The sequence below is a fragment of the Cryptomeria japonica genome, chromosome 11 (assembly GCF_030272615.1).
Source record: "Cryptomeria japonica chromosome 11, Sugi_1.0, whole genome shotgun sequence".
Classification (NCBI taxonomy): Eukaryota; Viridiplantae; Streptophyta; class Pinopsida; order Cupressales; family Cupressaceae; genus Cryptomeria; species Cryptomeria japonica.
In genome coordinates, this window is record NC_081415.1 from 249,588,567 (window position 1) to 249,613,573 (window position 25,007).

Genomic DNA, 25,007 nt, shown 5'->3' on the forward strand with positions numbered 1-25,007 from the left:
ATGCAGACTTGCCAGTTAGAGGGGAGACTAATCACAAATGCTTCACACATAAAGGGACATCACATAAAACTAGCATATACAAGGAAAACCTAATATGGGAAAACCTTGGTGAGAAATGCTATTGGAGACTACTGCTCAAATCCAGCCTCACAATGAATATCTAATTACAATGTTTAGGGCACCAACCCAAGGAGCATCAACGCCTGATTTTAAGGCACCAACCCAAGGAGCACCAACCCTTGATTTAGGGCACCAACTCAAGGAGCTACAACCCCTTCACCGAGCTACAACTTGGTGAATATAAAACATAATCATTTACAAATTAATAACCTTGTTGCAAATGGATTTTATAACACTTCTGCAAATCTCTCTGTTGGATCTTCTATCCAGTTCACTGTCGGTTCTCTGTCTGCTGGTTCTACTCTCTGTTGGTTCTCTCTTCTCTCAACTAGTATGCTTCTCTCCACCGATACTATCTTCTACCTCTTCTCTGCTTGCCTACTCTGCACTCTTCTGCAACTCTTCACTGTCGGTTTGGTCACCACCGGTTACCTCACTGTTGTTGGTTGAACTCTTCAACCCTAGTCTCTCTCACACTCAGTCTCTCTTCTAATACTCGTTGAGTACTTGACTGATTTCTTCTCACATGCAGCAACACACTCTCATTCAACAACACAAACAATATCTTTGGCTTGCATACTTATTGCCATATTTTCCCACCAAGACGTGAGTTTGAACATTGGCACGGTTAGGGTTTCTGCCATGCACTAAATCTGCATCCAATCTGATCTATGATCATCGTGACATATCAAATCCAATCTGATATCATGTCCTTGATCAATGTCCAACACTCAATCAATGAGCATCACCCATCTGTCTACCCTGCGAAACACGTCTTCTCTCTTTCGCCGTTTATAGCATGTTTTTCGACCTTTTGTCTGATCAATCACATTAATGATGCGGTTTACTTCACCCACTTCGATTTGCAAGATCAACCTTATCTGGATCTCTACTGTTTCCTTCATCTTGAGCCACAACCTTCTACTTTTCTTCCTCGAGCCTCGCAGTCATCATAAATGTCGACCAACCGCCAACTGCCTCCTCAACACAACACTTCACCGACCTCTGCGAGCTTTCCACTTCAACTCCACATGACATCCTTGTCGATATCCACCTCAACAAAGATCTTTGTGTCAGGTAGACTTGGTCATTGACAATCAAGATATAACCGGTCCTTTTCTGCCAGTTCTCTAACCTTGTTGGTATCTCACACTTTACCCGTTAACCATCATGTCTACACTTTGCTGATCTACCGATGGAACACCTTAACCAATCGCCAGACATGCCTATCCATAGCATGCTCATTCTCATTAGGTAGGAGCATATCACTTAGCCTCTTTGCTCTCTTGCTGGTTCTCATACTTATCGGTAGGCACCTTGATGACACCATGTCATCAACCTTCAACTGTTTCCATCTGAGGCATCTGTATGATGGTTGCACTCTCTATCTGCAACTGCTCAACTTTGTCTTCTTCATCATCAGACTAAACATCATCTCAGCCAGTTTGTCAAGGTGACAAACCCATCACTTCTTTATCTGTCTCGACAACTCAACATGCTTTCTCTGTTGGTCTAGTGCATATCCCTGATCTCATGCACCTAAGGCAACTTAGTGTTTCACTAGTTCATTCGGTGTAAGCCTTCAATCACTTGCCTTTAACCTTTTGTCTTATCTCATAGAACTATGATGCATTCCATGCATAATAGGAGATAAGCTCCACTTACCGGTGGTAGTGAATCCTTGTCATCTGCATCCTACAATCATGTGGCTTCCCTGTTTGTGCAACATATCTTCAAGCAGGCACATGTGATCCAATTGGGGCACACTCACTATTAGTCATCTCTTCACATGGCGACTGCATCTCTATCCGGTGGGAGTCCTACTATTTTGCATCCACACGACATATCGATGACCTATACATCCTTCTCCTCATGTGTTGATGTGATTCAAGTAACATTCTGCCTCTTTATCACAAACAATAGCTCAAGCACCTCGCTCATCCTGCAAAACAAGGTGATATCAAAGATATCACATCCTTTATGCATCCATGACAGTGCAACACTTACATCTCTTATAACGCTATCCTGCCTATACCGGTTGACATCAATGACAACAGAATGCCAACAATCTCCCCCTTTGGCATTGATGTCAACTCATGTAGTATTTGACATACTACATAATCTCTCTCCTCCTTTGTGTGATCCAACTCTTCCCCTTTGTAGAATCTATGGATTCTCACACATGTAGTATACGGTATACTACAAAATCTTTCTCCCCCTTTGACAACAATGACAAAGGGCACTGCAGGATATCATTCCTCCTTGTATCTACCAAGCACTGACATAAATATTTCTCCCCCTTTATCTTTATCAGATGCATCTCCTCTTTTGATACCACTTGTTACATCTTCTCAAGGTACAACACTTGAGATGGATAACTCAACCACCAACTAACACCAATTGAGTATGCAAATCTGATACTGATTGGTAAAGCACTCAATTTGCAGAAGGATGTGTCAGTGAATACTGATTACCAGCCGGTCAGACTGTATCAACTCCCGTTTGATCCCAAATTTCTTTAGAATCAAGTGTGATTGCACTATGAATACAACCAACCAGATGAAAAGTAGATATCCCTAAACATGATATTCTCTTGGGTATTCCTACAACAATTTTTATCATGTGCAGTCAGTACACTCACAAGTTCAAGCATGTCGGCTCTGCTCCACAAGCACTTGAACTCCCCTTGAGTTATACATCTCAAGTCCACAATGCCAATCAGATCCAATATCGGGGAACCAATCATCTCCATATACCGTTTGATCTGTGCAACTATGATCATCTGATGATCTTTCAACTCCATTATATCTACCACAACCTATGACATTATCTTGGATGTACACAATGCCATATAATGTCATCATCAAGTCATAAGTCAAACCGATTAGCCCAAAAACATGCATGCCTGCATGATCAACAACCAGTCCAACATATGTCAATCAGGTCTTCATCAACACCACTTGAGACCTAGACTCCTTATTCCATGTTACCGGGGCTAATGCAATGATCTTGAACCTCATTGTCTTACATAACTTGCAAGTACCTGTTAGCATCATATCGGTAACATCCAACACATACCAGTTTTTGTACTAGTCCATCATCAGTACAAGAGCACCTTCCTATAACTCCTGGCATTTTGTGTCACTTTGCATCTGATTCCAATTGTTGATCTCCATCTATTGACACATGCAGTAGTGATCCAACTCTGATTTGTAGATGTGTAGCCAAGGCCGCCACTGCACATACTTATCATCTCATTTTTTTCCTTCATGCCGACAACAACTTGTTCTTCCAAGTGTCCATCTTCACTGAGGGGGTGAATGATCTAGTCAATATGTTATTCCCCCTGAGATCCTGCATCTCCTTTAGGCCTTAGGAGATATCACCTGTGCATTGAATACACAGTGCTGGTCCATGGTTGCATCCTCTTGCTTCTTCTTCCATTCCTGCTTGGTCACAATCTTCTTTCCATTTTCAATCTTGGGAGCAGATATTTCCTTCTTCTACTGATGCGTCCTTGTATTTCTGGATTCTGCATCATAACCGAAAGCAGTGCTATAGTAGCACACAACATCCATCCCAACTTCATGATTGGGGAACCTTCTAACATACCGGTTAGACCATCTTCTTCTGGTCATGTTGTTGTGACTAACAATCGAAATCGGTGGACCTCTAGGTCCTGTAGGGACATTTCTCCTTTGGTTCCATGCATGTCTCTAACTTCCATATGCTTTGCATCCATTACTAAGTTGAGCATAGCTCCTATACCAGCTTCCACATGACTGCAAGTCCTTCTTCCTACATTCATAATTTCTATGGCCAATTCCATTGCAGTTATAAAAAACATTATTTGCATAACCAAGAGAGATGATATGCATGCATCTACTCTTGGATACATTTTTGGTCATATGCATGATATCTATGAGATCCTAAATTATTCCTTCTAGATCTCTTTCTACATTCTTTTGCCCTATGGCCATGACCATTACATGCAAAGCAATAACCAGTAAAGGATGACATATGACTTACAAATTTATTCTGCCATGCATGGGGAGATCTTACTGGTCTGACATCTCCATTTCTCCTTCTTTGAGGATGGATCCTGGGTTGTCCATTCTTTGCATTTCTTCTTCTCCTACACTTGCTTTGTCTTGTGGGTGGTAGCACTTCCTTGTCTTCTATCGGTAGGATGTCTTCTTTGTTGTCTTCTCATGGTCCTGCTTCTGGTGAAGTTGTCTTCTCCCATCTTCTCTTTTCCTTTGGGATCTGCATTGTTCCTCCTTCTTGCAACACTGATCCTCATCCTTATCTGCATATCTTCACCAGTTGTGGTTAGATCAACCTTCTTCCTGGGAGCATTTCTAATTGTGAAGGTCTGTCCCTTGTTTTCTCCATTTGAGGAGATAAACAAAATCTCATTGTGGGGGGCATTCTTGCTGGTGGAGCATTCACCCACACCACTTCCTAATCCTTCAATATCCTTGGAGTGTTTTTGTTTCTTCAACATTTTATCCAAGGCATCACTGCTGCCATCAAACTGGATTCTTATCTTGAGCTCATCTTGACATTTCTCAAGGTCATTTTAGAGAATCTCCATTTCTCCAAGAAGCTTATGATATTCTTTATCTTTTACTTCTAGCTCACTACATCGACACTCTTTGGTGTCTTCTTGTTGGGTTTTCAACTCTGAGATGCATTTCTCAAATTCTTCAAGGCATTTGATCAACCGGTTCTGCTCCACAACTACAACATTCTTGAATAGCTTGTATTCATTTCTCACTCTACTAAGCTCTTTGAGTGCACTTACAAGTTCCCCTTCAAGATCAACTTCTGCTTCTTCTTCTTCTTCACCTTCATTATCACTGTCAAACACATCTCGCTGGTAGGAGTGATCTGCATGATCATTATCAGATGTGTGCCTCTCATCTTCTGATTCTTGAGCCATGAAGAGATGGGTTCCTTCTTCATCAATGTTGCGGTTGCTAGCAGATCTGTCTTTATTATCAACAGATACATGAGATACATTTCTCATTCTATCTTCACAAACCAGTTCTACAGTAGTAGGCTCATTTCCATAGAGCTTCTTCAGTTTGTCCCATAAGCTCTTTGTCGATCTGCATCTATCCACTTATGAGGAAACATCATCAGATAAACCACAGAGTATAGCCTTCATTGCTACATCATTACACTGGTTTCTTCTCTCTACATTTGAATCGGTGGGAGGACTGGCTTTACTAGGGCAACCATTTACAACAAACATCCACACATCAAACCCTAGGGAGGACAAGTAGACTTCCATTCTACAACTCCAAATGGAATAGTTTGAGCCATCAAAAACTGGAGTAGGGATTGACACTAAACAAACTATTGTGTCCTTAAGACAAAATCTACCCAAGCTAGAGAAAGCTTATCAACCGAGAACCTATGCTCTGATACCAATTGTTAGACACAATGTACCACTGAGAGGGGGGTGAATCCATGGTTCTCAAACTTTTTCCTTTAACTGTCCTATGTGAGTATACTGGTTATCAGATCTAACTCAATGCAGACTTGCCAGTTAGAGGGGAGACTAATCACAAATGCATTCACACATAAAGGGACATCACATACACCATCATATATGAGGAAAACCCAAGATGGGAAAAACCTCAGTGAGAAATGCTCCTGGAGACTGCTGCTCCAATCCAGCCTCACAATGAATCTCTGATTACAATATTTAGGGCACCAACCCAAGGAGCACCAACCCTTTATTTAGGGTACCAACCCAAGGAGCATCAACCCTTGATTTTAGGGCACCAACCCAAGGAGCACCAACCCTTGATTTAGAGCACCAACCCAAGGGGCTGCAACCCCTGCATCGAGCTACAACTCAGTGAATACAAACCATAATCATTTACAAATTAATAACCTTGTTACAAATGGATTTTCTAACACTTATGCAAATCTCTCTGTTGGATCTTCTATCTAGTTCACCGTCGGTTCTCTGTCTACTGGTTCTACTCTCTGTTGGTTCTCTCTTCTCTCAACTGCTCTGCTTCTCTCCATCGGTAGTATCTTATGTCGGTTCTCTGCTTGCCTACTTTGCACTCTTCTGCAACTCTTCACTGTCGGTTTGGTCACCACCAGTTACCTCACTGTTGCTGGTTGAACTCTTCAACTCCAGTCTCTCTCACACCCAGTCTGTCTTCTGATACTCGTTGAGTACTTGACTGATTTCTTCTCACATGTAGCAACACACTCTCATTCAGCAGCACAAAGAATATATTTGGCTCACATACTCATTGCCATATTTTCTCACCAAGATGTGAGTTTGAACATTGGCTCGGTTAAGGTTTCCGCCATGCACTAAATCTGTATCCAATCTGATCTCTGATAATCGTGACATATCAAATCCAATCTGATGTCATGTCCTTGATCGATATTCAACACTCAATCAATGAGCATCGCCCATCTGTCTACCCTACGAAACACGTCTTCTCTCTTTCGCCGTCTATAGCATGTTTTTTGGCCTTTTGTCTGATCGATCATGTGAATGATGCGGTTTCCTTCACCCACTTTGATCTACAAGATCAACCTTATCTGGATCTCTATTTTTTCCTTCATCTTGAGCCACAATCTTCTGCTTTTCTTCCTCGAGCCTCGCAATCATCATAAATGTCGACCAACCGCTAGCTGCCTCCCTGACATGACACTTCACCGACCTCTACGAGCTTGCCACTTCAACTCCATGTGGTATCCTTGTCGATATCCACCTCAACAAAGATCTCTGTGTCGGCTAGACTTGGTCACCGACAATCAATACACAACCGGTCCTTCTTTTCTGCCGGTTCTCTAACCTTGCCGGTATCTCACACTTTACCGGTTAACCATGATGTCTGCACTTTTCTAATCTGTGGGTGGAACACCTTAAGTGGTCGCTAGACATGCCTATCCATAGCATGCTCATTCTCATCAGGTAGGAGAACATCACTTAGCCTCTTTGCTCTCTTGCCGGTTCTCATACTTATCAGTAGGCACCTTGATGACACCATGCCATCAACCTTTAGCTATTTCCATCTGAGGTATTTGTATGTCGGTTGCACTCTCTATCTGCAACTGCTCAACTTTGTCTTCTTCATCATCAGACCATACATCATCTTAGCTGGTTTGTCAAGGTGACAAACCCATTACTTCTTTATCTGTCTCGACAACTCAACATGCCTTCTCTGTCGATCCAGTGCATATCCCTGATCTCATGCACCTAAGGTGGCTTAGTGTTTCACTAGTTCATTCGGTGTGAGCCTTCAATCACCTGCCTTTAACCTTTTGTCTTATCTCATAGAACTATGATGCATTCCATGCATAATAGGAGATAAGCTCCACTTATCGGTGGTAGTGAATCCTTGTCATCTGCATCCTGCAATGCACTTATGCGGCTTCCTTGTTTGTGCAACATATCCTCAAGCGGGCACATGTGATCCAGTTGGGGCACACTCATTATCAGTCATCTCTTCACATGGGGACTGATTCTCTATCCAATGGGAGTCCTGCTGTTTTGCATCCACACAACATACCGGTGACCTGTACATTCTCCTCCTCCTGTGTTGATGTCATTCAGGTAACATTCTGCCTCTTTATCACAAACAACAACTCAAGCACCTCGCTCATCCTGCTTGTATACTGGTCATATGCTTGCCGATTGGCAACTACTCATTGTCAACACAACTCTTACCAGTTGACATCCTTTCCTTACCAGTGATCTGCAACACAAGGTGATATCAAAGATATCACATCCTTTATGCATCTATGACAGTGCAACACATACATCTCTTATACCGGTATCTTGCCTATACCGGTTGACATCAATGACAACACAATGCCAACAGTGGATGCTTCCCTCCCGTCAGGAGATCCCATTCTGGTTGCCTCTCCTGGAGCTACTGTGACTTTTGTGAACCTCTGCTCTGGCCCGTGGTGCACCGATTATGTTTGGTAACCACACTTCGGATGTTGCTCCTTTGCCCCCGCTTGCGAGGAAACACAACTTTTCTCGCATGGCTCGATCTACGGTTCCCTCCTCCAATGGTGGTCATCCTCTCCCCTAGGCAAAGACATCCCCCGTGATTGTCTCTGGGCAGGATGTGGTGGATAACATTGGATTTTATTAGCGTTGTGCCTTGGTGTGCAGATTTTCTGGGCTAAGTGACTCTTGGAAACCCTTGGTTGCTTACAACATTGAACTATTTCCATGTGTTAAAGGATTCTTCATTGCCTTCTTCACTTCCTCGGAGGATACAAATTTGATTTTGGGTAAGGTGTGGGCTTGGGATGCCCACCCTTTCTTGATTAAACCTTGGACTACTACTTTCAACCCACTCACTGAACCACTTAACGTGCGTCTGATATAGATCTGCCTTCCAAATCTCCCCCTTAATTTTTGGGAGCAGTTTTGTTACGAGGCTAGTGGCAACTCTGTTGGTCGCTTCTTGATGGTGGACGAAGAGACCTCCTCTATGAGCCACTCCATATTTGCCAGTATCTTGGTTGACATTGATATTGCTTCATTGGTCCCTGGTGATGCATGGTCCTCATGGTTGGCGATCGACCATGGACGCATCCACTCGATTTTGAGGGCCTCCCCTTCCGCTGCCAAAATTGCTTTGCCACTGGCCACCTAGCCTCAAACTGCTCATTTTCTCATCGACGAGGGGTCCCCACCTGGTGGAAGGATGCTACTCTGGACCATTTAACAGTTTACGCTTCGGAGGGACTCTCTGACGATTCAAATGAGGGGTCTCTTGGTGGCCCACTAGATTTGTAGTCTAACCCTGCTGCTCCCTTGTTCCCGGACGCTATTGGAATCTCACCTGATGCAACTCCTATCCAATCTTGTGCGGCCTCCTTGTAACCTACAAATACTATTATTGGTCCGCCCTCTGCTAATCCCCTTTTGGACAATCTATAACTAGAGGACCCTAATGATTCCATCTCTTAGACAGTGGTTCGTCGATGGCGAAAGGGGAGATCCTCTCTCCCTCCCAATCTCTCCCCCAAACTTGGCTCAAATGTCTCTCTTCCCCCTTGATTGGGGTTGAGTTTGTGTAGTTTTTGCAGGCTTTCTTTGCCTGCCTAGTTATTTTTGTATTTTTGGTTTTATGGATAGTCGTGGACTATGTAAAGGGTTAGCACCCTAGTCAATGCTAATTTTTAATAAAAAATACAAGGCAAGTAAACAAAATTATGACATTTGTTCATATGTCATGTATCAATATACTCTCCTCAAAACTAACACAACTAAATAAAATGGAATAAGTATGCAAATTTCATAATTATAATAACTTATTTTAATATTTACTTCTTTAACCTATTATGAATGTGGTTTTTTTGTGGCATAAGTTGATTACTTTATTACATACATCAACATTGATTTCTTTCTAATCTTTCTATATAATTTTTTTATTTAATATATTCCAAGCTTTGAAAAAGACACTCTCCTCAAAACTAACACAAAACTAGATGAAAAATGATATAAATATGCAAACTTAAAAATTATAATTACTTATTTTAAAATTCAATTCATTGACCCATTATAAATATGGATGTGTGCCATAGGTTGATTACTTTATTACATACATCAACATAGAAAAAAAACTTTACATATTATTTGGAGGTCAATGCCTAATCTCCTATCACATCATGCAAGTTGAAGTAAGTGATGAGGGTCCAAATCAAACCCCCAATGGAAATGGATCCTTTATAGTTGATAGTTTATATATCTTATCCTGTGCAAGATTTGAACTTATGACCTCTCTTTCAAGGGTACATGCTCTCCACCACTAAACCAGCTTTAAACAATGATGTAAAGCCCAAATCAAATGATATTTTTAAAGGAAAATATTAATTTATAAAGAATTTCTCTTGACTCTGAAACGATAGTACACTAATTCAAATCTAAAACTTTACATATTTCATTTGATTTTGAGAGTTTGTACTGCCCCCATTGCATTCCATATCTATGCAAGCTTCTAAAGTAGTTAGATTAAATTTTTACTTATGTCATTGGACTTTGAGAGTTTGTACTGTTCCCCATTTCATTCCATATTTATGGAAGCTTCTAAAGTAGTTACATTAAATTTTTACTTGCATTTAAACCAAACAAGGTAGAAATCATTTCCCCTCAATGTCTACTTCTGTGAAAGTTATGATCTTAGGAAGAATGTTGTAATCAGAGATTTCCCGAATGCATTATGGGAGGGCACTAACAGATTTTCCAGAAATATTTATAAATGTGTTAAGAGGGAAAGTGTGTTACATTTTTCTCTAAATGCATAGAATAAGAACCACAAAAGTGATGTTTGAGAAAACCTTTTGCATCCAACTTCAGTCTTCTTCTAAATGCAAATTGCACCAGAGGCAAAACTCTGTATCAGCATCAAGTAACCTTTGCACTTGTATATTTAATGACTCTGATACAACATATACAATAACAATGCTATATGCTAAGGAGCCCGTGCTTCAATTTATAGTTATTGTCCAAAAGAATCCCCTGGTTGCCCTGTGAAGAAAGTCAGAAATTTGTTGGCTTCAGAACCTGTTGTTTACAGTTATACCCAGTCTCAGTCAAAATTGTGTATTGTAAAGATAATACACCCTGGATATATACGCATTATTATATACTTTAAGGACAGTGTCATGAAAACGCTCCCAACAATGTTTTCAGCGAATCAGTCCTACATTTTCAACTGTTTGTGGTAGTTATACCTGTAGAAAGTGCAATCTATGCTTATGGGTAACCTGACAAACTGGTGCCATATCCCATGGGAAGATAATTCCAGGTTCCCAAAATGGTTATGCAATGCAAACTTTGAGGGTTTTAAATTATCCTTTTTCAGTTTTTACTGGCTGCTTAAACTGCTTTATGGACTCTGTCCAAGAAACTATTTGAATATATGCCCCTGCCACTAGGATCTAGTTTGCCACTTCAAGACAAGTATTATCCTTGATCTTGTATATTGGAAAGCTATTGCCTGTATCTCTCTTGATTGGAATCACCAATAATCTCCACAAGAACATGATCCTTCACTAAAACAGTGGAAACGATTTATATCCCTCATAATAATTTCTCTTTTGAAAATCCTAGAAATAAACTTGGCGGTACCATGGCAGCTCTTGCAAATGCGGAGGTTCTTGGTTACCCGAACAGATGTTCCAGGACTTGTGCTAATAAGCCCAAAAGCAATTGCCAATTTTTCACTGTGATTGCAAGGTAGAAAATCATTTTCCTGTTCTGTATAATCCATCTCGATATCAAGCATTAAGCCTTCCTTGATCATCAATTCAGTAACACTATCTAACATTGTATAAATTTCATCTGCTTGAGGATGCGTTCTATCTCCTGCAAGGAATATATGAATCTTGTTCTTGATCTCAATCCAACTGCTTCCTTGTCTTTTTCTCAGCTCTGTGTTGTTTAGCAATGTTCTCACCCTTTCTACTCCCTCCCATCTTCCAGCTGCCGCATAAATATCTGATAGCAGAACATAATTTCCAGCATTTGCAGGCTCTAACTTAAGAAGGTGTTTTGTTGCGTGTTCCCCTAACTTCACATTGCAGTGAATTCTACACGCACCGAGCAAGGCACCCCATACAGTCGCATCAGGTTCCAATGGCATCTTATTGATTAACTGGTTTGCTTCATCCAGGTGACCAGCCCGGCCAAGTAAGTCAACCATGCAAGCATAGTGCTCCGTTCTTGGAGTAATGCCAAAGTCACGGCTCATGCAATTGAAGTATTGCCAACCTTCATCCACAAGGCCTGCGTGGCTACATGCAGATAAAACACATAGGAAAGTTATATGGTTTGGCTTCAAGCCTGTTTGTTGCATTTGTTCAAACATTTCAAGGGCATCCTTGGCATTCCCATGCATTCCATACCCTGAAATCAAGGCATTCCATGAAACTTCATCTCTATTACACATTTTATGGAACACACGACGTGCATACTGTAGATGCCCGCATTTAAAATACATAGATATGAGGCAATTTTCAGCAGAATTGTCCGCATTATGTCCATTTTTTATGATGTAAGCATGAATCCATTTTCCTTGTTCAAGGATACCTAGATGGGCAAATGCTGGTAGCACACTTATCATGGTCACCAAATTGGGTTTCAAACCTACCAGTGGCATTTGATGAAACAGTGTCAAGGCATCACCGAAATGCCCATTCTGTGCATATCCCGCAATCATTGCGGTCCAAGAAACCACACCTTTCTGAGAGAACAGATTAAAAAACTTGCGAGCATTTTCTACAAACCTGAATTTGGAATACATGTCTATCATAGCAGACCCCAAATAATCATCTATTTGAATTGCACTTCTTATAATGTAAGCATGGATACACTTACCCAACCGCAGATCAGCTAAATGCCTACAGACCAATAGCAAACTTAAGACGGTAACCGCGCTAGGTTTAACATCTTTCTTCTGCATATCATGGAAAAGTTCCAAGGCCTCGTTAATATGTTCCTGGAGGGCATATCCTGCAATCATAGCATTCCATGATATCGCATTTCTTTCAGACATTTTGTCAAACAATTGTCGTGCTACCTCTAAACTCCCGCATTTAGCATACATATCTACAAGGGCTGTTCCCACATAAATATCAGTACCAAACCCACTTCTAACTATATGACCATGAATCTCTTTACCCTTTAACAGTGCAGACAAACCAGCACATGCCTTGAGGACATAAGGAAAAGTAAAATTGTTAGGTTGCTCTCCTTCCCACTGCATTTGGTAAAAAATCTTAAGTGTTTCCTCAAGGGATCCATTGCAAGCATAACCTCTCACCATAGCATTCCACAACCTCACATTTCGTTTGGACATTTTTTCAAACACTTGGCGTGCATCCTGCATACTTCCACAATTTGCATACATATTTACAAGTTTTGTTCCTAAATATTCATCTTGGTTAAGCCCACTAAGGAGCATGTGTGCATGGACTTCCTTACCATCTGCTAGTGATTTCATATCGCTACATGCCTGCAACAAAGAAAAACAGGTCTTGAAGTCCAAAGGAATACTTCGGTATTCAATGGTATTTAAAAGAGCCAGCGCATCTTTCAATCTGCCCTCCTTGCACAGAGTGTTGATATAGTCACTGCGCTGCGATATTTGTTTGACTGCACTAGATGCATTGGTCACAGCATTTGAACGAGTAGAATTTTTGAAGCGAGAAATATTAGATTTGATAGACTGAGAGTGAAATTGAAGACACAAACATGGAGTTACATTATTTGGAAATTGATAAGAAATATGAGCGTAACAATGGTAAGAATTAGAAGATTTGCGAACCGATAGGAATTGCAGGGATGAACAAGAGCAACCATATGTGACACTATACATTTGGATTTGGATACGACAGTTGATACAGATGTAGAAAAAAAAAGGGTATGATTATCTGAAAGGTGCAGTGACCCGATACATACCAAGAATGTTCAGAGGCTTGCCAGATTTTTTATTTCAGCTGAATTGTTAGTAAAATTAAACGCAGGCCTGGTGAACCGTGTTCAGTGGACTTGCAAAGAAACCGAAATGTGTGTATTAAAGAGATCATGTTAATGGATAAGTTTCATATGAGGTTGTTTTTATTTAACTTTAGAGAAGGAATAAGTAAATGAATTTTTATTTTTTTTCTTCTTTTTTTCTTTTTTTTTAGGCGAGATTAATCTTTTGAGATGTGGGTAAGGGTAAGTGCATTAGAGAGTCGAACTAGAAATCAATGGAAGTCAACTCTCTTACCTGTTGCAGACTGAAATATGAAATTTTTTAATGTAAAGGGTTATGGAATAAAATATTATTTTTTGTGAGAAAAAAATTAATTAGCTTTGATCTTTATAAACAATGAAGATATATAAAAAGATGCAAATATTTAAAGAGACAAAAAATCATCTTTACTTTTATAATAAGAAAAACATTTAAAATCAAAATAATTCATAATATCAAGATTCAAAATTAAAAAACATCAAAAATATAATTTAATTTGAAAAACTTATAACTAAAATTATATTGAAAAGTTATCTAATCCATCTCTATTTTAGAAAAATAAAAAACAAAACAAACAAACTTAAATTAAAATGAAAATGAAAACATATAAATAAATTTATATTTGAAAGTTATCTAATCCATATTTATTTGTACAAGCAAAAATGAATAAGTAAATGTTCATAAATAAATTGAAAAATGAACTTTGCAATTAAGGGAACAAAATTTTGTCTTTAGCTGGGAAAATGGACGATTAGAGGTATAATTGAGCTATTTGATTACGCTACATGTTTCTTCATTGCATCTTTTTCTTCTTTTGCATATCATGATTTGTGTTAGGTCAACTTTGGGTTTGGGAAGAGCACTCTCTCTCCATTAAACCTTGGTCCACTTCTTTCAATCCCCTCACTGAATCACTTCATGTGCATCTAGTTTGTATCAGTCTACCAAATCTTCCCCTCTAGTTTTGGGAGGAGTTTTGCTACGAGGCCATTGACAACTTAGTTGAGTGTTTTTGAAGGTTGATGACTTCACTTCTTACATGGGTTATTCCACCTTTGCACACATTTTAGTTGACATTGAAATCTACAAACCCCTTCCTAGAGATGTGGTTTTGATGGTTGAGGATTGGCCTTGGACACAACCGTTTGATTATAAGGGGCTCCCCTTCTGGTGTCATTGTTGCTTTACTATTGGTCACTTGGCTTCGAACTGCTCTCTTTTGCATCATAAAGGAACCACTACATGCTGTAAGAATTTTAAGGAAGATCACTTGACCATTGAGGTTACTTCATCTTCTGAGGCTTGCTCTTCCGAGGATCTTGATTAGTTTATTGCTTCAGATGTGGCTTTGCCATGCTCAAAAGTCCCTAATGCAGTTCCTCCTCTTGCTTCGTGTTTGACTTAGCTCACTATGGGTGCTTCCTGTTGGTATTTTGGTATGGTTTTGTCATTGATGTCAACACCTACTAAACACTTATCAACTCTGGCACTTTGGAGAATTAGCAACATTCACCGGCAAGCAAATGACTAATGCACAGTCACCCGTATCTGGTACACCGGCAAGATATAATGATCACCAACACTTGGAATGATATGGAAAACACATGGTTATGTCGAAGACATCGTGTGGACACTTTGTCTTGGAGTTTTGTTTATTGGTATATTCATATTTGCATATTTGCTATTCCCGGCAAATAGGTCCAGGGTTACACCGACAGGTTTATCTTTTCCAGATCAGCACGACACGCTATGGAGATGATTAATTATTGTTGTAAATGCATTAAACCGACATGTTGAATCGGTTATTGCATCAGATATTGTATTGTTTGTTGTAGCGTTGTAAATTGTACGCACTTGCTAGGGTGGTACAATTTCACACCTAGTTTAGCACCTGCCTTGGCGCATTTTGCATTTTGCATTGCATTTCCCCTTTAGCACTTAATTAATTAAATTAATTAGGTCTAAGGTTCTATTTTATCATCTCCCATATCATAAAGTTGGGCCCTTTTCATTAAAGTGTGCCCCTTTCATTTTATTCCTCCAATACATCATTTAATCAAAAACCCTAATTAGGTCCTATTTTGAACTTGGGGGCTTGATTTCGGGGGTCAAAACATCTCAAAATCAGCTGTAACTTCAGGATTCTCTCTAAAATCATCATATCCGACGGCCCTGAAAATTTGGTGAAAAGTTATCGGGACCATGGCGCCCGGAGAGGACCATGGCGCCCGGAGTGCACATGGTCCCGGACATTTTTCCCAAAATTTTAGGAGCGCAATCCAATCATAAAATAAAGCTTAACCCCAAGAAATTGGCGGGAGATTCAATCTCTAGGTCGGCCAAAAGTTGAAATTAAGACCTAGGGTTTCATATATAAGAGCTCTCTTTCTTCATTTGAAAGGATCCAGGATTTTGGTTTTCAAGGACCTTCTATGCAGCAAAAGAGCAGATCTTTGAAGACTTCAACAACATTCAACATCCATCAATCAAGCATTCATCAATTTCATTCATCCATTTAGGGCTTTGAAGGCATTAAAGAGCAATAAGGGATCACCGATTGAAGATTGGCTTGTATCCCTCCCTTGGGGTTGGGTATGATTTCATGTTGTTTTCATGTCTTTTGCATAAGCTTCATTACATCATTTGTACTCATGCTTTAGATCTCTCTACATCTTGATTTGGAGCATTTACATTATCATTTGCAAGCAATTAGGGTTTACTTTCTAGGTTGCTCTAGTTTGCTTACTTGCATTTTAGGATCTTGCACACACACAAGGTCTGCACACACATTACTTTTACAATACAACTTGGCTATTCGTGGAGGTGGAAATCACCAAAGCGGGGGTTTGACTAAGGCAAAACCCTATATAGCCGCCCACCACACCTTTTCAGATATAAGTGTAGGTTTCAGGATTCAGACGACGCCGCAAGTTGCAGATCCGATGGAAGCAGACTGAGACGGAACTTCACACCAAATTGCAGAGCAAAAGACCAGGACAGGGGCGTGGGGCGCCCTGGTCCTGCCAGGACAGGGGCGCTGGGCGCCCTGGTCCCTGGGACAGGGGCGCTGGGTGCCCTGGTCCTCCTGACAGACAGCAGTTTTCAGCATTTTTGACAGCCTTCCAGGTTGCAAAACAGCAGTTTCAGGAGCAGTTTCAGGGGCAGAATCAGGACAGTGGCGCCCGCGCCCCCGTCCCGAACATTTTCACTCAGATTTTAACACCAGGTACGAATTTACATTTTTGTCTTGTCCTTGTGTTTACAGCTTTCCAATATTTAAGTTCAATTTTGCAAATCTTGTCATTAGTTCATACTTGCACTTTGGGGTTTGGGATTGAACTTGCATCATTCTATCTATCATTTGCAACAAAGGAATAGAAATCCTAATAGGTAGCCCGTGGCTCTCTCTTCCACAAAAAGAAGTAGCCAATTATGTGATACCTCTAGGCTCTTTCGTATTCCACAAGTGTGTGATTGAAAGTGAGATTAGGGCATGTTTGCTAAGTGTCACTTTTTCCCCCACACATTTTGGTGAACCCGACGTGAACTCCAATCTTCTCTAATTCTGATTTATGTTTTCAAATTTGAGTGTTTATGCTATTTCAAATTCAAATTTGTATTTACAAGTTTTGATTTTTTGCAAGATTCAAAAATTTAGAGGAAATTTTCGCTAAAACCCTAATTTTTCAATTCAAAGTTGAACTTGTGGATAGCTTAATTGGGATCACTAATTTCAAATCTGATTTAGGAACTCATTTGAATCATAAATTTCATTTTCTAAATCTACATTCTAAGTGCTTGCATTGGTTAAAATTAAACATTTCCTTCTATTTTGCATGTGTTATCATTTGAAAGAGGAAAATTGTTGTCATGATGCATTCATTTCATAGATGTGATAATGGGTTAGCTTCCCTTGTTTCAATTTTTCCTTCTCCTAAAGAACCTCCCCCCATCTATAACAACATTTTAGTGCCTAAAAGAGTTGCTACCAATCCCTCTGAGACTCTCCCATGCTCTAAGGATGAAGACTTTAAGAGTGATCTTGACAATTCTCCTAAAATGTGTCCTTCCTATTTAGCTATCCTAGAGGAAGAGAACGGTATCATAAACACCTTTCTTAATGTTACTTCACCTTCCCTACATGATGCCTTTCTAAGTGAAAAGGCATTGATGGACATTGACTTATTTTCTCCTAAAGTTGGTCCTTCCAATGGGGGCATGTTAGTGCAACAAGAGGTTATGAACACTTCTTTCAAAGATCTCCTTCCTAAGCATGAATCTTTGGAGAAATATGTTCATGTTCCTCCCAAAAAACACTCCCTTCATGAGGATCCTTTTGTGCAAGAAGATGACATGATCCCTACATTTCCTAGTGATAGCATTTCCTTTTCCAACAAAATTCCCACTAGAGATGATGAATTAATGATAAATGCTTACCCTTCTCCTAAAGTTTGTCTTACCCATAAGCATCCCTTAGAGAAAGAAAATGAAATAATAAGCAATTTCCTTAATTCTCTCTCCCCTAAAGATCATATTGAACATATTTTGAGGAAAGAGGATGAGTTTAACACATCTATTGATCCTCTCCCTCCTAAGGATGAGGAATTAATAAACAATGTTATCTCCTCTCCCAAAATTGACAATACTTCAAACATTCCTTTCAACCACTTCACTATTTGGGATGAACCATTAGAAGAAGGCGTAGATTATTCTCTACCTCGTGAGAGAACCCTAGCCAAAGGGGATGAAATCAAGATTGAAAACTCCCTTGATAGTTTCTCACCTTCCTTGAATCTCAATTATTCTCCCTCTAAAAATAAAGCATCTCCCTCTCCTCAACTTGGTTCTACTCATAAGGATACCCTAGTTCAAAGCAAGATGGTTAACATCTCTTTCAAAGATCTCCCTCTCAAAAGTGAGACTTTAGAGAGTAATGTTGATCCTTCTCCTAGAGAGTTTATTCCCCATGTAGATCCTTTGATGATAGAGGATGATATGACTTTTCCTAGTATTACTCTTCCTACTAGAACATCAATGCCTACCCCTAGTCTCTCTCCTAAAATTGATTTAATCCGTGATAAGATTTTAGTGCAAGAGAAGACTATCAATAATTCTGCCAGCACTTTTGTTCATTCCTCTAAACCATCCTCAATCAATTTGATACATGTGAATGAAACACCTAACAAACCTCTCTTCACTGTCCAAGTTGCCTATCCTTCTCAAAATTCTCAACCTTTAAATAAGCCTATCTTAGTGGTCCAAGGTGGTTATGCTAATGATTCTTTTTGCACTCCTAAGAAACCTATTATTACTGTGCAAGGAGGTTATTCTACTAAGAGCCCTTATGAGTATGCTAAGCAACTGACTATAGAGAGTTATAATGCGGTTGCTCATACCTATAATACTAGAAATAATAGGCAGCCTAATCCTCCTCCTGTTACTCCAGTTTCTCTTCCTAATCCTCAACCAATTCTTCCGCAAGCTCCACGGATTTCACAAGTTCTTGGTAAGGAATATGATCTCATAGAACAACTTAAAACTACTCCTGCTAAGATATCCCTTTGGGATTTGATCCAAACTTCTTCCGCTCATCATGGAATGTTACAAGATGCCTTGAAAGATTTGAATGTTCCTCCACCTAATACATCTAGTAATATAGTGTCTTTGGTTAACTCTGTGATGAATCCTAAAGCTCAAATTATGTTCACACAAGATGAGTTGCCTACTAGTGAAATTCAACATCAATATGATCCCTTGATGATTGTGGTTATCATAAATGACACTGCTATAAGACGAACACTAGTAGATAATGGCTTTGGTCTTAATGTGTGTAGCATTAATCTCTTGCATAAGATGAATGTGGATACATCCCTAATTGAGCCTGACTCTCGTCCCATTCGAGGCTTTGATAATGTGGCTAAGTCTTCATTAGGTATTATCACCTTACCCATCACAGTGGGACCTGTTACTTTGCCTACTCCTATCCATGTTATGTCGGGAAATCTAACATACAACTTGTTATTAGGGAGACCTTGGATTCACAGTATGCAAGCTGTCCCCTCTACATTGCATAGACAAGTTAAATTTATTTATAATAATAAGACATATACCTTGATAGGTGATACTAATTTTCAAGCTTGTTTGCAAACATCTACTTCCAAAGGGAGTTCTTCTAAGCCTTCCTCTTCTAGTGATGACTCGTTAAACAAGATACCTATGGATGAATGATCACCCTCTGATAATCAAAATTCTTTGGATGAGTCTGAAGTTCTTGAAGAAGATTCTTCTCAACTTGAATCTACACATGAAAAGGCTTTTGATCCTGAGAAGGTTCTCGCAGAAGACGATTGGGGATCTCTTGATTTCAATCCCACCTTTGTAGGTGAGTATAGGGTTCCTCCTAGAGAGCTTAAAGTTAAAAAGAAGGAAGAAACTAGAAATCAATCAGTCTTACCTGAACCTATGAGCAATAATTTTGTGGCCACTTCTCAAACTTCTTCTCCTCACACCTCTAATTCTGAAGAATTTGATTCTTTGTCTTATGAAAAACCACCTTTTCTTTCTGAAATGGCTAATCGTTATGGTCGTGGTTTTCACATTTTGGCTAAGAGTGGCTATAGTGGAAATGGTTGTGGCACAAATGAACAAGGAATTAAAGTTCCTTTAGAACATAACATGCATGAATATTCATTTGGACTTGGATATAACCTTTGTAAGCCCACCAAAGCATCTAAAAGACTTGGATATTTAGTAGTGATAATGATCTCACTTCAACTAAATCATCTTCTACTTCTATCAACTCTCATTCCCCTCATAAGGAAATCTTGGCGATGAACAAATCTCTTTATGACTCCCCTCAAATTTCTAAATCCAATTATGAATTTTTATCTCCTATTCATCATAAAGTCCTTTCCTCCAGGGATAAGGCTCTAATAAATTACACTCATCCCTCTTCTAAGATTTCTTGTGACTTTTCTTCTTCAATTTTTATCACTTTATACATGTTTTTGATCTCACTTATAGTTGAGCATTTAGCATGTCATATTCAAATACCTTATTCAATCTATCATGTCTTTAAATAACATTAATGGCTATTATGTTGCTCATCATTATGTGACATTGGTAGCTCATTTACTGGGGGCTCATTGTCATTCATGATGGTACAATTTCAAGTGCAATCATATTTTTGAAGCAACATAATAGCCTAATTTTTCTATGTTATCTCTTGTTCCTATGGGGTAATAATGTGGAAATATTGATCATCTTTTCTTTAGAATCCTCTTTTCCTAGATATGGGAGAAGATGTGTATTCTCTTTCTTACCTTACCCACTTCTTGTGAGGAGCATTTTACATACACTAATGTCTTGCTTGCATGAACTCATGTGAGTATGTAGTACATTTTGCTTATGTTTAAATCCCTCCCTAGAAGATTGTGTAAGTCCTTCTCATTGTCCTTATCCTTGGGAGGCAATGATCTTTCCTTATTTTTATCTAAGGATCCACTTTTTCCTATTTCGTGGATGGTGTGAACTTTATTACTTGATGTTATTCCTTGTATGCATTTGTTGTTGTTTGTTCAAGGATTCTCTCTTACAAGAGGTGTAAGTCCTTGACTACAACCTCTTTTGCACTTGGTAAAATACATCCATAATGAATTCACTCTCCCAATTGGGTTAAAAAGAGCGTCATCCTTTATTAAGAATCACTTTCACCTCGCAAAAGAAGGAAGTATTGCATTCTTATTCTCTTCTTTGTATTATTCTAGAAGATGTTATATTTGTCTAAGACAATTCCTCTCGAGGATAGGTGTCTTTTGTACAAAGATCTCTTCTCCTCTAAGGATCTCCTTTACACATACTACAAGATATCCCTTTTTCAACTATCTTATCCTTGCTTAAAGAGTACAAAACTCTCTTGCTTGGATCTATGACATTGTTGCATTTTTGGGGTATCTTCTTTTGTGATGAAGGTAGGTATCCTTGTTCTACTTTGCTTATGACATAAACATTACACTTTTTGAGCAATGGGTCATTCTCGGAACCAGAGCACAGACTCTTAGAGCGAGATGTCTCCATTTTTCTTTTATGCAAGGTGATTATTCTCGGAACCAGAGCACAGACTCTTAGAGCGAGATGTCACGCTTTTGTACTATACATATACAGGTTGTAGCATACTCGGGCATAGACTCCTATGAGATGCTTCTAACCTCACTTACACACACATGCACGAGGTTGAGTGGAACTAGTAGCATAAGGCTAGAATTTCTCACTCTCCTCCCTTACATGGATCACCTAGACAAGATCTAGGGGCGAGAAGTCCATGTTTTCTCTCACTATTCTTCTCATGGATCACCAATGTGTGTATTCATGCTTTTTTTCCTTTCTTTTCTTCTCTTTGCATTTTGTTTCCATTTACATCCTTCATCTTGTGTTAGAGAACTCTCAAATCCTCACACTCTTTGTTGTGTTGGAATTAAGATTTAGTCCTCTTTCTTACCAAATGATTCTCCATTAGTTTTTGATCTCATATCAAATCTTCTTGTGAGCAGTTGTCATCAATATTCTTTAACAATTTGAAGTGGTAAACATGATACCCTGTTTCAACTCACTAAAATTAGCAAGCCGAAACAGGGGGGGGCATATAGCTACCCTCAAATTTTCATCACCTTCCTTAGTAAGCATTAGGTGATTTTGTGATCTAACATGTGGTTTTGTAGGTTGTGGTTTCTAACTGAGTACTACAGATACCGTTGGGGGCTTCGTTCGACAGACTTATGGATATATCCTTTTTCAAATAATGTTTACTTTTCTGTACTTTAGCTTGCATATGCACGTAGTACTCATATGACCGCTAAAGTGGGGGCTAAATGTAGCGTCGTAAATTGTACACACTTGCTAGGGTGGTACAATTTCACACCTAGTTTAGCACCCGCCTTGGCGCATTTTGCATTTTGCATTGCATTTCCCCTTTAGCACTTAATTAATTAAATTAATTAGGTCTAAGGTTCTATTTTATCATCTCCCATATCATAAAGTTGGGCCCTTTTCATTAAAGTGTGCCCCTTTCATTTTATTCCTCCAATACATCATTTAATCAAAAACCCTAATTAGGTCCTATTTTGAACTTGGGGGCTTGATTTCGGGGGTCAAAACATCTCGAAATCAGCTGTAACTTCGGGATTCTCTCTAAAATCATCATATCCGACGACCCTGAAAATTTGGTGAAAAGTTGTCGGGACCATGGCACCCGGAGAGGACCATGGCGCTCGGAGTGCACATGGTCCCGAACATTTTTCCCGAAATTTTAGGAGCGCAATCCAATCATAAAATAAAGCTTAACCCCAAGAAATTGGCGGGAGATTCAATCTCTAGGTTGGCCAAAAGTTGAAATTAAGACCTAGGGTTTCATATATAAGAGCTCTCTTTCTTCATTTGAAAGGATCCAGGATTTTGGTTTTCAAGGACCTTCTATGCAGCAAAAGAGCAGATCTTTGAAGACTTCAACAACATTCAACATCCATCCATCAAGCATTCATCAATTTCATTCATCCATTTAGGGCTTTGAAGGCATTGAAGAGCAATAAGGGATCACCGACTGAAGATTGGCTTGTACCCCTCCCTTGGGGTTGGGTATGATTTCATGTTGTTTTCATGTCTTTTGCATAAGCTTCATTACATCATTTGTAATCATGCTTTAGATCTCTCTACATCTTGATTTGGAGCATTTACATTATCATTTGCAAGCAATTAGGGTTTACTTTCTAGGTTGCTCTAGTTTGCTTACTTGCATTTTAGGATCTTGCACACACACAAGGTCTGCACACACATTACTTTTACAATACAACTTGGCTATTCGTGGAGGTGGAAATCACCAAAGCGGGGGTTTGACTAAGGCAAAACCCTATATAGCCGCCCACCACACCTTTTCAGATATAAGTGCAGGTTTCGGGATTCGGACGACGCCGCAAGTTGCAGATCCGACGGAAGTAGACTGAGACGGAACTTCACACCAAATTGGAGAGCAAAAGACCAGGACAGGGGCGTGGGGCGCCCTGGTCCTGCCAGGACAGGGGCACTGGGCGCCCTGGTCCCTGGGATAGGGGCGCTGGGCGCCCTGGTCCTCCTGACAGACAGCAGTTTTCAGCATTTTTGACAGCCTTCCAGGTTGCAAAACAGCAGTTTCAGGAGCAGTTTCAGGGGCAGAATCAGGACAGTGGCACCCGCGCCCCCGTCCCGAACATTTTTACTCAGATTTTAACACCGGGTACGCATTTACATTTTTGTCTTGTCCTTGTGTTTACAGCTTTCCATTATTTAAGTTCAATTCTGCAAATCTTGTCATTAGTTCATACTTGCACTTTGGGGTTTGGGATTGAACTTGCATCATTCTATCTATCATTTGCAACAAAGGAATAGAAATCCTAATAGGTAGCCCGTGGCTCTCTCTTCCACAAAAAGAAGTAGCCAATTGTGTGATACCTCTAGGCTCTTTCATATTCCACAAGTGTGTGATTGAAAGTGAGATTAGGGCATGTTTGCTAAGTGTCACTTTTTCCCCCACACATTTGTAAAATGTTTTTATTGTAATATCTTGTCGAGCTGACCTACTAAAATTGGTCTTAGGTTATGGTATAAATGTAAGATCTTATTTGTAAGATCAAATGTGGATTGCAAAAAAGGATTGTGTGAAGGTATATGCGAGAATGAGCAGAGCTATACAACAGACATCATTTGAAGATTGAAGAAGGGTTTTTGTGAAGACAATCAGAACTACACCGGTACTGAATCCAGCATATGAAGATGCTATTTTGTGTAGTACATTCTTATTGGATTTAACCATCCAACTGTAGTCAGTGTGACTCCCATTTTGTGATTGAGCAGTGAGCTCTAGGCGCTTAGCCTTTCTGCATGTGCATACCCCATTTATGTACACTTACTATCTGCAGTAGTATCATCTGATTGTGGGTAAGGTTTCCCACCGTGTTTTTTCCCCTTACAGGGTTTCCACGTACAAATATTGGTGTTATGTGTTGTGGATGACTTTGTCTTTATGTTTCATGCACTAATCCTTACCGGTATAGCAATTAACTATTAAAACTGTCTACTGGCATATTAAACTGGTTTACCGGTATTAAGCATTAAGCTGGTTAATTTGTTTTTGGTTTGAATTTATTTGACAATTGATCCACCCCCCCTCTTAGTTGTCTCCGAGACCTAACACTTCCTCACAACGTTTTCCTCCTCATGCGGTTGATGATCATCTTGTTGGCTTGATGATGATTTATGTATTGGATGACTTTATGTGTTGTCATTGATGGTACACACACACACATGTGTTCATATTGTCATAGTCATCTTAGT

At 39.6% G+C, this 25,007-nt stretch overlaps 1 protein-coding gene across 1 annotated transcript in view; it reads right to left on the minus strand.

Annotated features, from left to right (window-relative positions):
- Positions 1-10,430: 10,430 nt before the first annotated feature.
- The window catches only part of LOC131069662 (pentatricopeptide repeat-containing protein At3g57430, chloroplastic), an 83,458-nt gene continuing 68,881 nt past the window's right edge, over positions 10,431-25,007 (minus strand). The window contains exons 2-3 of the mRNA XM_058005170.2: positions 13,902-13,911; positions 10,431-13,550 (exon numbers count right to left, since the gene is read on the minus strand). Coding sequence (XP_057861153.2) covers positions 11,148-13,550; positions 13,902-13,911 — 2,413 coding nt within the window. The 3' untranslated portion in view covers positions 10,431-11,147. The remainder of the gene's footprint in view (positions 13,551-13,901; positions 13,912-25,007) is intronic.